This window comes from Cheilinus undulatus, linkage group 1 (genome assembly GCF_018320785.1).
Source record: "Cheilinus undulatus linkage group 1, ASM1832078v1, whole genome shotgun sequence".
NCBI classification, from domain to species: Eukaryota; Metazoa; Chordata; class Actinopteri; order Labriformes; family Labridae; genus Cheilinus; species Cheilinus undulatus.
In genome coordinates, this window is record NC_054865.1 from 19,138,051 (window position 1) to 19,150,669 (window position 12,619).

General features: G+C 36.8%; 1 protein-coding gene across 1 annotated transcript; it reads right to left on the reverse strand.

Annotated features, from left to right (window-relative positions):
* Window positions 1-9,714: 9,714 nt before the first annotated feature.
* LOC121514049 (arylamine N-acetyltransferase, pineal gland isozyme NAT-10-like) lies at window positions 9,715-10,587 on the reverse strand. The gene has a single exon (XM_041794117.1). The coding sequence runs from the start codon at window positions 10,585-10,587 to the stop codon at window positions 9,715-9,717; it is 873 nt and encodes a 290-aa protein (XP_041650051.1).
* Window positions 10,588-12,619: the final 2,032 nt, after the last annotated feature.

Genomic DNA, 12,619 nt, shown 5'->3' on the forward strand with positions numbered 1-12,619 from the left:
TGTCACTTCTTTGTACTGTCAGAGTTTTCTCAGTGCAAAAGGACATTTCTAATTTTGTGTAATGTTTGAGACAGGGGTAAAAACTCTAATATCCATGGTTGAAGTCAGCATCTACAAAGCACACCAAATAACCACAGCAAAATCTCAAGACCCATCATATTCATATCCATGCAAAATAACACACGTAACAGTATTTAGTCGTTGTGTAGACTGTAGTAACAATGTAACAAATAAATGCAGCACACCTAGACTTGCCTCCAGGCATATCTGTGTGCCATGCAGTTCGATTTCTCAGACTGAATAGCTCAGTGGATTACATCGCTGACTTTGGTACAAGAGATGACCTTGGAGTACCAGTCAGAGCTTGATCATCAGTATCCAGTTTGGGCCCATGGGCTGAGGTTCTTATCTCCTGGAACACCAGTCTGCCTGTCAGATCTACGCCTCTCTGGATGAAAGCGTCTGCTTAATGACTTTGTAACGCTATAATAGACTAATCTATTTGTTGAAGCATGAAGTAGAAAACAGTTACAAGGTATACTGAATGCATGTGGGTACAATGTGATCATAGCTGTCTTAAAAACTAGTTTGAGCAACATGTGATGTATGTGTAAGTCTACTAAATTACTCTGTTCAGAACACAATTCCTCCTCACTTTCACTGATGTTTTTACCAGGTTATCCAAAACAACCTGGTAAAAACATCAGTGAAAGTGATTGGGAGGAAAAACAGCCGTCTTTGAACTTCATCTATGAAAAAACTGTAGTACACCAGGCTCGGAAGATCCTAGACGACCCTTCTCACATTTTATTTCAAGAATCTGAACTACTCCCCTCAGGGAGGCGCTATAGAGCCTGTAAATATAAAAGCAATCAATTCAAACTTTCTTTCATTCCTACCTCAATCACACTGCTCAACAAAAATAGACCGCAGTCCCAAATGTCCCTAGTCTTGTGCATTCATAAGTGCTATACCTTCCTTCCATCCTTGGGATTTTTTTATGTAATGAAATGACACAATTTTGTTCTGTCATTAAACAAAATTAGGTTTAAACAAAATATCACAGGGTCATTATTAAACCTTTCTTTAAATGCTCAAACTGATGAAATTTCTTTTGCTTCAATCAGCTGAGGCAAGACATAGTAATAAACATTATCACAACAATCTAGAAAGAATCAAAACTAAAAAAAAACTTGTTCAAGTTTTTCCTCAAGCTTCCTTGTTATCATTTGTTGTTCTCTATTTGTAGATTTATAAACAGCTTACAAATCAAAGTTAACTGAGATAGAGACATCTACACCCATGAAAATATTAGATACAAAAGGCAATAATTTGAATGAGGAAACTGACATTTATTTTTTGAAAGGGAGTGTGTGGGCCTCTTTATTTATTTATTTATTTATTTATTGTTGTTGTTTGGATAAAAATGAATTAAGTGTTTAAAATTAAGATAAGAAGTTAAAATCCCAGATTATGATTAAAAAAGAAAAAAATGAAGAAAAATAAATCTAGGAATGATATAAAGGCATTATAATAAACAATTGATTCAGAGGTCATAATTGTGTGGTGGGAAAAAAGTTAAATTTGAATCAAAAAGTTGCAATTATACATGATTTAAAGTAATCATAAAGGAAAAAAGCAATGCAAGAGAAATGGCAACATTTTGCAATAAAGGGTCAGGATTATGACATCAAAAGTTACAAGAATTGAATAAAAAGAAGAATTATCATGAGAGTCTAAAATACAGGTATGTGATTAAAAACAACAAAAGGAGAAAATATGATATGATTTGATTAAGTTCAAACATTTCAGGGGAGGGAAATTGCATGATGCTCCTAATCATTATCTTAAAATCAGTTTTAAAATCTGTAATTTGTGATGAACAATGGATATTCTGAAAATATTTTATTTAGTTATTCACTACAGATATAATCATATAAATAATTATATGATATCTGAGTATATAATCTCTGAGTAAGGCAAAACTGTAAGACAATAAAGGTCTAAATTATGAGATTTAAAGTCACGGTCACACTGACAGAAATGATGTAAAAGACAAACTAATGTTTTCAAACTTTGAGTGCTACTTAAAAAAAAAAAAAACATTTATCCTTACTTTCAGGCTAGAAATGAGGTTCCATGTAGTACAGTGATGTCAAAGAACCCACTTTGAAAAATTCCCACTAAATAACTGATTATTGATGAAATAACACCTCACAGCCTTAAACTTTAATGTGAGAGTGGATTGATCACTCTAATGTGTCTGAGCACAGCCCTGATAATTTGATTCTGTGCCACCGTGTTTTCCATACACACCCGATACTGAACCCTCCTGTGGCCATGATTAACAGAACTCTGAGGTCTGAGGGCTTCTTTTTATTTCTGACCTCCACATTCACAGTCGGCTCCGTCACATCGCTGCTCAGTCTCAGATCAGGTGTGACTTTTCTGTCACTACATGCCTGCCGCCAGCACAGAAATTGAAGGAGAAAATTGTGGGAGGTGATCAATAGTTTGGTGTGAACTTTAGTGAAGTTCTTTCATTTCTGTCAGGGTGATTGAAATCTCACAACCACTGATATGAAAAATAATCTGTTGTCAATGAAGATTTAATGAAAATACACTGAGTTATAAATCAATAAGTACCTCAAACCTCTGCCTAATGATTCCATTTTTGCCGACCCTTTTTCTATTTTTACCCCACATGAAAGGTAACAATTTATCAAACACATCAGGAAGCGGGCGTTTGTCGTAGCTAGCGTGATCGCTTTTAGCTACTTCAACTTCAGTAACTTGGACAAAGAGCAAGACGAGGCCTTCCCTCATTCACCAATCACAGCGCTGGATCAAAATATTCTAAAGCATCTCTTTTCAGTAACATCCATCCATTATCTATACCTCTTATCCCATCTGGTGTTGCAGAGGGTTGGAGCTGATCCCAGCCATCATGCTCACATCTATGGGCAATTTAGAGTCACCAATCATCCTCATGAGTATGTCTTAGGACAGTGGGAGGATACTGGAGTACCAAAGGAGAGCCCATGCATACACTGGGAAAACATCAAAGTCCACACAGAGAGGACTTGTTGAACCTGGATTCAAACCAGGAACCTTCTTGCAGTGAGGTGGCAGCATTAACCATGAACCACTGTGCAGCCCTGCATGCCATTTAACCACACAGAAATCCACCAGTTCATTATTTCAATATGTCTGTAGAGATCTACCTAACTTTAATTCACTTAACTTTTTTTAACGTCTTCAGTTATTTCTATGTGATGTGTTTTAATGCTCTTAACATTGCCAGTGCTCTTTTTAAACTCTGTAAAGCACTCTTACTGTAATTGTTTTGTTTACTGTAGGGCCTGGGATTCTTCCCTGCAACTTTTGTGAATGATAATTATTGAATGATTACTAATGGACCCTTATGATATTCAAAATACACCTCTTAATCACTGAAAGTGATTTTAGACCCATGCCTTCTATTTGCTGTGTACCTATAGTGACTATATCTTGAGGCTCCTTGAGGCAACTGCATGCCTTTCCCTAATGGTCAAAGGCTCGTGCATAACATAAAGGATAGTCCTTATACTGGGCCCATCTTAAAGGCAGACAGAAACAACCCAGTCCATCTTAAACTTATGGCGGTTTTACCGTTAGGCGAGGGTATTGCCTAGGGCCTCATGTGTTAAGAGGCCTCAACATTACACAGTAGGTGTGCATCAAATACGAGACATGAGTCTGAAATTATTTTCACTGATTAAAATGTGAATTTTGATCAGTTGACAATCAATTTACCGGTCGATCTTCATTTCAACCCTCATCTATGGTCATGAACTCTGGGTAATGACCAAAAGAATGAGATCACAAGTTCAAGTGGTTGAAAAGAGATTCCTCAGAAGGGTGGCTGGGAGCTCGAAGTCCAGCCACTGCTCTTTTGAAGTGCCAGTTGAGTTTGTACAGACGCCTGCCTCCTGGTTCCCTTCCTGTTGAGGTCTTCCAGGCGCACTCAACTAGTAGGGGACCCCGGGGTAGACCCAGGACTTGCTGGCAGGATTAAACATCTCATTTTGGCCTGGGAAAGCCAGGAAAATGCTGCTGAGGAGAGGGATGTATGGGTTCACTTGCTTAGCTTGCTGCAACTGCGACCCAGCTTCAGGTTAGCAGAAGAAGACAGATGGAGGATGTTTATAAAGGATGTAAATAAGATGCTGAGAGTGAAAAAGCAGCATTTGAACAGAGTTTTACTCACCGAAATAGTCCATGAGAAGATCCCTGGCCCTAACAGGGGGGTCCAAGCCCCTCTAAAGGCCTGAAATGTCTTCATATCAAGCAAAATCATAGAGGTGGATACCAATATGCTATCAACAATAAATGGGTGGATTACTGTGTGATAAACTGGCATTCAATAAGTAAAAGAAGAACTTATTTTGTTCCAAAAGTGAGTGTAAAATATGTAGTTTTTTTATTTTTATGGTTTACACCTGGCCTGGAGACTTTTTAAAAATGTGTAAATATTAGAATATGAGTAATGATGCTCTTTCTGATTATGTCAGATTTGGATATGGCCGATAGTTCTCCTGCTTTATTACCTGAAAAGAGTTGTTTCCAAGTATTTTTTTTACTTGCTATGATTGATTTTAGCTTAATAGGAGGGGCCTAATATTGGTCTTTGCCTTTGACCTCCAAATCACTAAAACCGCCCCTGCTTAGAATAAAACTTTCATCATGCAGATCTGATTAATGCCTCTGTAGAAGAGTCAGTCAAAACAAATGTTATTAGGCTTCATTTAAAGGTGAAACTTATGATGGTTCTGTTTAACTGTATCAAAAAAGATGGTACAAGTACACTAACAAAGCAAACACTGGATGTTAACAATAAGTGAAGTGTAATGAGAGTCATTGACCAGAAATGACACCTTTTTTCCTTCAGCAGGGGCAAAGCTAACACCCTTTAAGATGGAGAGAGTTCTTCCTAGGAGGCTATTTCATGGCAGCACAAAGATAGCACTACACACGTGTATTTTGGGGAAAAAGATTTCTATAAGGCTCTATATGGGATTGTGATGTCATGATGCTCTCTGGTCAGATGCCTTTGAGCTATAAAGGACAGAGAAAGACTGAGAGAGAGCTGGTAGTGCAGACAGATGGACCAGATTAGACTGAATGATATCCAGAATTTCATACAAACAGAAGACAGGTGAGTAAGCTATAACAAACATGTTTTTTCGTGTATTTGTGTGTGATAGAGAGACAACAAGCAGCTCTGAGGAAAAACTAAATGTGTTTAGCTTTGCTTTCCTGTTTTTCCACAAATATGTTTGAATAATACAAAATTTTTTTCTATTGTAAGCCAAATTTTAGCCAATTTACTAAAATCTAGACCAAATATTGTCATTTAGGTGTTTCAATGGCAGAAAATGAAGAAAACTAAATAATGCAGTTATGTGTTATACTGTAAATCCTCGGTTCAAAACTTGTGAGCCAGGCCCAAAAGTGGGTTGAAAAGCCAATTTTCAGTGGGTCACAGATGTTTATATGCAGGACAAAAAATAAGTGGCAAAAGTCTTTTGTTTTTAATTTTGAAGAAAGCACTATCTTTTTGTTTTTTGTTCTTTTAGTCAAATCCGAAGTCCAAACTCCCCAATTTTTCAAGACCTAATGCCACTTACTGCAAAATCTAAGAAATGCAGGCAGTGATTCGAAGTTAAAGTTGAGGTAAATAATGTCATGAAAACAAATTCATATTCATTTTTAAACAACAGAATTCAAATGCTTTAACTTAAGTGGAGTTCAGAAATGAATAATTTAAGTGGTCCTTAATAAAATAACAGACACTCCAACTATGACATAATGACAAATATGACTTAAATCCGGATGTATGTGAGTCATTCTGTCTCCAGTCTGTTTAACTTCAGATCCACTCATTCTATTTAGTAAATGAGGTTCTATTCACTTTTACTCAGCTCAACAGGGGTTTGGTGATCCTCTGCTGATATTTTGCACAAAGCTGAGCTGCTTGACCTTTCATCTGAAGAGTGTTATAACCCAACAGCGATCACAAACTGGTGGAGGGCAAGTGAAAATGTATGAAGCTGTCATTGAAAGGATTATTACAGCAAATATTGATCTGTAAGCTCTTCTCAATTTGTAGCATTAGTATTCTGTTACTTAGCCATGAAAGGGAACCTTTTGTTGCTTTATTTGAGATCAGATCAGTTTGTTCTGTAAAACTAAAATGTTACTAAGTACTTCAAGAATATTCTTTATTCTTTACATTGATCTACTGTGAAATAAAAGCCAAGATAGTTAGAGGAGATTAGCTGGAGTTTCTTTCTTTCTTTCTTTGGCTTAATTTTACAGGACAGTAAAGATAAAAGGCAAATACAGGGTAAAGAGCAGGAATAAAAGTCAGAGTGAGTCATCTGTGATAAATTCAACATCATCATAGGTGATATCGGCCCTGCTGACAAACATCTGCACATTGGCAAATAACCTGGCACAAACAGATGTCAGGAGCAGATTTAAATCTGTGGTGTCACATCATTTTAATAGTGACGTATAGAAAACCTGACTTCTTATTTAAATGTTGTTGTTTTTTTTCATGCAAAAGATGTAACCTGTTTGACAAACTTTGACCTGTTTTCATGGTCATGGTCAACATTTTGAGTGTTAAACCAAAAGAAGTGTCAGCAAAACTATCAGTATCCATACTGATGATCAGCCAAAATGTTATTTGAAATTTCAGTATCAGCATTTGCCCTGATTTTTACAATCAATAAATCTCCAGTCAGATACAAATCCACAGGACTCAGAATAAGGTGCCTCTGTTGTCATTTGTTTCACAGCTGTACAACCAAATTAGGTGTAAATAGTAACTAAGTGGTGCATGCATGTAAAGTAAAACAGCAACAAATACATCAGTCTTTCATCAAAATTGAACTCCTTTGAAGGTTTTACACAGTCTGTATGTTAATAGTATATTCTTCAAACATGTGAATATTGTTAGTGTGCTTTATATAACAATGCAATGCATTCTATCACTTTGGTATACTGTATATAACATATTTTTGGGTGATGGTGTTACAATATGAGTTAATTATTTGTTGATTTGTGGTGTCTTTCTAGTGCATGTGATGTAGTCTCATTTTTGTCTCTGACTTCAAACATATAACACATATAACGAAATATGAAACACAAATGAAAAAAATAAAACATTATAATGTGTATTCTGAAGGCTCCTCACTTACCAGGGTATTCGGATTAAGATTATGAACGGGAAATAAAGTGTAAAAGTGCAATTTTAATGTTACGTTCGGTTTATATTTCCATACATTTCTGTTTCATTACTATCAGTAACCGTTTTTCATTTCTATTGTTTTTATAATCATGTTTTTTTTTTTTTCCAGAACTGATGGCAGAGACCGTGTTTTGAATGCTTTGGAAGACGAGTGATTTGTTGTTGTAAATATGATCAACAGCAAGTCACAGCCCTCCTTAATATTCAAAATATAAACTCACTGAACTTCATAACTGGACCTTATGTGAGTACACAGGCTTTTGGTTAAAGGATTTTTCTTTAATGTAATGTGAACTGTTTTTACTGTGTTGTTCTATTGTTGCTCTGACTATTGGGTCATGTGGTGATCTCAAATTCATCGCTTTTATTCGCTGTATTTCTTGTCTGTGTAAAGCACTTTGTGACTGCTGTCTGTAAAAAGTGCTTATAAATAAACTCTACTTACTTACTTACACAGCATCTGTGAGTTCCTCTCCATTACCAGGACATGTTATTTCACGAGGTCTCAGCTTATTGCTTCGTCCTCTTGATTTGGTTTTGCAGTTTTGTTTTGTTGCTTTTGCGCTCCTTGTGACTTTGACCTTGTCCAGCCAATCCCAGCTTTCATTGGCCAGTGGCGGGGAACACTCAGGACAAGTCGACAATAAATCACAGAGCGGACATACAGAAAATAAGTGGCCACACTCACACCCATGGGCAATTTGGAGTCAGAAATTGTCCTAGTGAGCCTGTTTTTGGGCTGTGGGAGGAGACCAGAGTGCCTAGAGAGAAACCAAACTCCACACTCAAAGGCCATCTCTGACCGGATTTAATCCAGGATCCTTCTTGCTGTGAGGCAAACCTCTGCACCACTGTGTACTGGGATCAGTTCTTGTCCCTTGTGTCATGTCTAATTTTACTTCCTTGTGTTTCTCTCCACTGTGGCTGTGATATTGGTCTCCCATGTTTTTTTTTCTAGTAATATTTTTGTAATTTAATATTAGACAATCTTTATGCTTAACCCCTTAAAGCCTGATAACTCACCCAAATCAACACCTCTATTAGAAATGATGAATAATCTCTGTTAACAGTGTCATGGCATCTACGGCAGTGTGGTTCGCTTCTGTATATGAAAGCATGTTATTAAAAAACAACACAAAATCCTTTATTCTCTTTGACTTTATTGATTGTGACACCAACAACATCCCCAACATGAATAAATCACAGTTAACATTAAATCAACTGATTTCCCAAATCACAAGTCAATTTTCCTTTTGAAAATGTGGTAGAGCCAAACAACACTTCAGAAATGCTTTTTCTTGATTAAAGAAAGAAAGAAATATTACAGACAATTTAAAGGAGCACACCACATTAAGATCTCAGAGGTCTGCCATCAGTATGCAATTTTTAAGAAGAAAAACCTAATCCTGCTGTTTTTTAACATCATGAGACCATGCAACAGAAAGCTCAAGGGACAATATATCTGATAGCAGGTGCCATCAGTGGTTTAATGACTGTATGTGGCGATTTCCAACACATTGACAGAATTTTCTAGACAGTGGTGCCTTGGAGTTGTCATTGAGTAGCATAATTATTATGCTTTTTTTTTAGGTAACTCCTTGACTCCGGTCTAGGCCAGAACACTGTTGAAAATGAGGCTCTTGATCTCAATGTGGTTTTCCTGGTGAAAATGATATGAAATAAATAATAGTTTAAGAAATGTGCAGTCTTAAATCTGGTGGTCTTATTTGCTTCAATTGCCTTTGAATTAGTTTAGTATAGTTTATTTGACAGGGGCCATGCAGCTATAGAGCTAATCTATATGGTACATGTGCAGGAAGATGCAAAAATGTACAATACAAATTATTTTTTAAAAAAACCATGCAAACAATGAAATCAATACAAACTCAACAACAGAATATCACTAAAAACAGCATATTCATTACAAGACTTGAATAATGAGCTTATCTGTATTTTTGTTGGTATTTGCACGTTAATGGATCATTTGTTTAAGAGGATCTGCATTAGTTACTCCCATATAGGGCGGCATCCAGTCTCCAAAGGGTCCCCCATCAAACAGCAATACATAAGATGACCCTCAAAAGACAACTGACACTGAATCATTCAATCATCCACAAGTATCACCTTTTGCAAAAGAAATAAAGGTTGGATAATATGTAATCTGTAATATATAAAGCTGTCTATTACACATTAACACATTTACATGATACAGATTACTCATTGCCTAAAGTTTTAATGATTAAATAGACAAATTCAAAGTGCTCTTCTGTTAGTTCTCCTATAACTACATCATGTTATTGTGAATATCATGATTAGAGTATGATTAAAGTTGTCAACATTAGAACAAGCTGCTGTGTGTGGTCAGAGTCTAATCCTTACAGGTTTATGGTGAATTAAAATCACAACATGCAGGATCTTTACAGCGTGTACCACGATTTGTTTCCTACAGACGTCACTTTGTTCTGCAGCCTCAGACCAAACTTTTCCCTCAGGATTTCATCAACCTCCTCATCCTTTACATTCCTCATATCAAAGATATCAACACCCTCCTCAGGTTTGAACGTGACCTCACTGTAGGTCCAACCAATCAGAGCTCTGAACCCTGTGGCCGTCTGCAAAGAACAAATGGACTTATTCCTGAAAAGTGAATTCGGATCTGTTTGGAGTTTGTCGTTTATTTCAAGGAAATCCTCTGGCTCTCGAGGTGTCAAGGTGAAGCGGTGGATGGGCATTGTTCCCTCTCTGTTAAGCAGACTTGATTTGGTGAAGTTTGGATCCAGGACCTTTGGCTTTCTTCTGGTCTTCTCCAGCGTCCAGGTATCCCCCTTGTTAATGAGACGAAACACGCCAGACGCCTGAGGTTGATCCTTTCCAGAGATGAGCTCCAGGGGCTCCCATATTTGACAAGACACCCCATAGCTTACATCTGCTATGTAATCCTTTCCATCAATGACCACCTTGTGGATGAGATGAGACTCAAAAGGAAAATATTCATTGAGGGGAATCATGAAACACTGAGAGTTGAGCATTGTGCTGTTGTAGCCCATTTCTCTCAGCACCCATCCAAACAGGTAGTTGTTTTCTAGGCACCAGCCCCCACGGTTGTTCCTCACGATCTTATCGTAGATCATCTCCAGGTCCATGACAATCTTCTCCCCACAGTGCATGCTGAGGTTTTCAAATGGGACTGTCATGATGTGCTGTTTGTGGATCAACTTCAGTGTTTCAAGATCAGGTTTGTCAAAAGAGCCGTGGAAGCCAATTCTTCTGAAGTACTCCTCCAAATTCATCTTAACTCCTAAAAACAAGACATGACATGATTTTGATTGACTTTTGTTACAGCCCTTCATACATTTAAAACAAAAGCCATTAATAAACCCTTCAACCAGGTCTTCAGGCACCCCAGGTCATCAGGGTGCTTGAATGAACCGGCTTCCAGGGACAGTGCACACAGGTATGCTAACAATGCTAACAAATTTGCAATCTTGATTGCTACCTTAAATGAGAATATAATACTACTGCTAATTTTCCTTACAAAACAAAACCTTAAAATGAAAATAAAGCCATTCTCTGGATCCTAGATCTCTGGACATATAAAAATTAATTTAAATCTTGCACAAAATTTGCAGTTTTTGTGCAAAAAAGATGCATCCCTTGCGTGAAAATTAGTGTTTAACAGATATTGCATGTAGAACTGCTCGCATTATTTTTTGCGAAATGAAGCCACACTTTCAACCACTTTAGCCTGTTTTTCTGACTGTCTCTGTTCCTGTTCCCACTGACTGCCTCTTGCAAGGCTGTTTTTCAAGCTACATAGAAGCAGTTTTAACGACTTTTAATGAGTTTTGACGACTAAAACAATGACTAAAAATGTTGGTTGACAGCCTTTTTTCCATGAGAAAGACTAGACTAAGACTAGCCAAAAAAAGATATTTAGAAACTAAAACTGATGAAAAGTAAGCTACGTTTTTGTCAAGATGACTAAAACTAGACAAAAAATGTAATTTAGTTTTTCATCTGACGTTCAAAATCCGTTAAATCTGTCAAATACAATGCATCTGTATCTCTTCTGCCTCTCAGCTGTAAAAAGCAGGGACCCCAGGTTTGGCAGGATACATAGAACACACAACCATGGTTTGGAACCAGATTTAGGCAAGAGAATAAATGCTTGGACTTAAAGTTAAGACTAAATGTGAGGATTTTTTATGGACTAAAACTAGACTAAAATGAGTTTTCATCGGCTAAAACTACAAAGGGTAGATCTGACTAAAATGCAACTAATGCATTTTAATCTAAAGACTGAGACTAGAATTGAAAATAACTAAAGTAACACTGCATAGAAGTAAGGCATTGATAAGGGAATTGTAAAGATTAAATGTAAATAATGTCGATTGATTGAACTGATTGGAACCAGTCCTTAACCAGAACCGGTTCTCCATTCCCATCCCTAGTTGTCCAACATCCTGCACATTTTGGGAATTCACAAATACACACTCACAAACAGGATCCTACAGTCATGCACTAATGCAGAGATAATAGAGTGAGAGGCTGCACATCAAAGAGCTCAAGCTGCAGTGCCTTGCTCAAAGGCACCTTGGTAGTGCTTGAACCAGCAATCCTTTAGTTCCCAGCCCAAGTCTGATGTGACTGAGCTGCTGCAGCCCAAATATATTTATATTGACAGATGATGATGAAACATTTATTCAAAGAGCCACCAACCATTAACAAAGTTATGTTAACTCATGAGAAGTCATTTCCATGCTCTTTAGTCTCATGGTTAAATGTCACAGTTACATCAGAAAAGTGTTCCTATATGGGCTCTCTTAAATCAATAAATCGAGCTGTGGTGCAATTTTATGATACATTATCTACTTTATCATTTGCAGTTTTTTTTCCATTAGGTGTGTAGGCTAACCTGCAAATGTTTTAAGGGCTGCAATAAACATGAAGTTTTCTAAAAAATGCTTGTAAATACAAAGATAATGTTTTCCCTGCAAAAGTTAACCTACATATGTGTCTGTGTGAATGACAGTCACATTAAAAAAGAATGTTAATCGAATGCTCAACTTCTACAAGCAGAATTTTGTATTGCAACTTAGTGCAATGCAGTGTTCATTTCATCGACTAAAACTATGACTAAAAATGTTAGTCAACAGCCTTTTTTTTCATGACAAAAGCTAGACTAAAACTAACAAAAATAGATCTGTGATGCCTAAAACTAGACCAAAATGTAATGAAGTCTTCGTCGGACATTCGAAATCCATGATATTTCTCCACTGTGGGTAAATCTGTAAAAAAAAAAAAAAAAAAAAAAACAGTGCA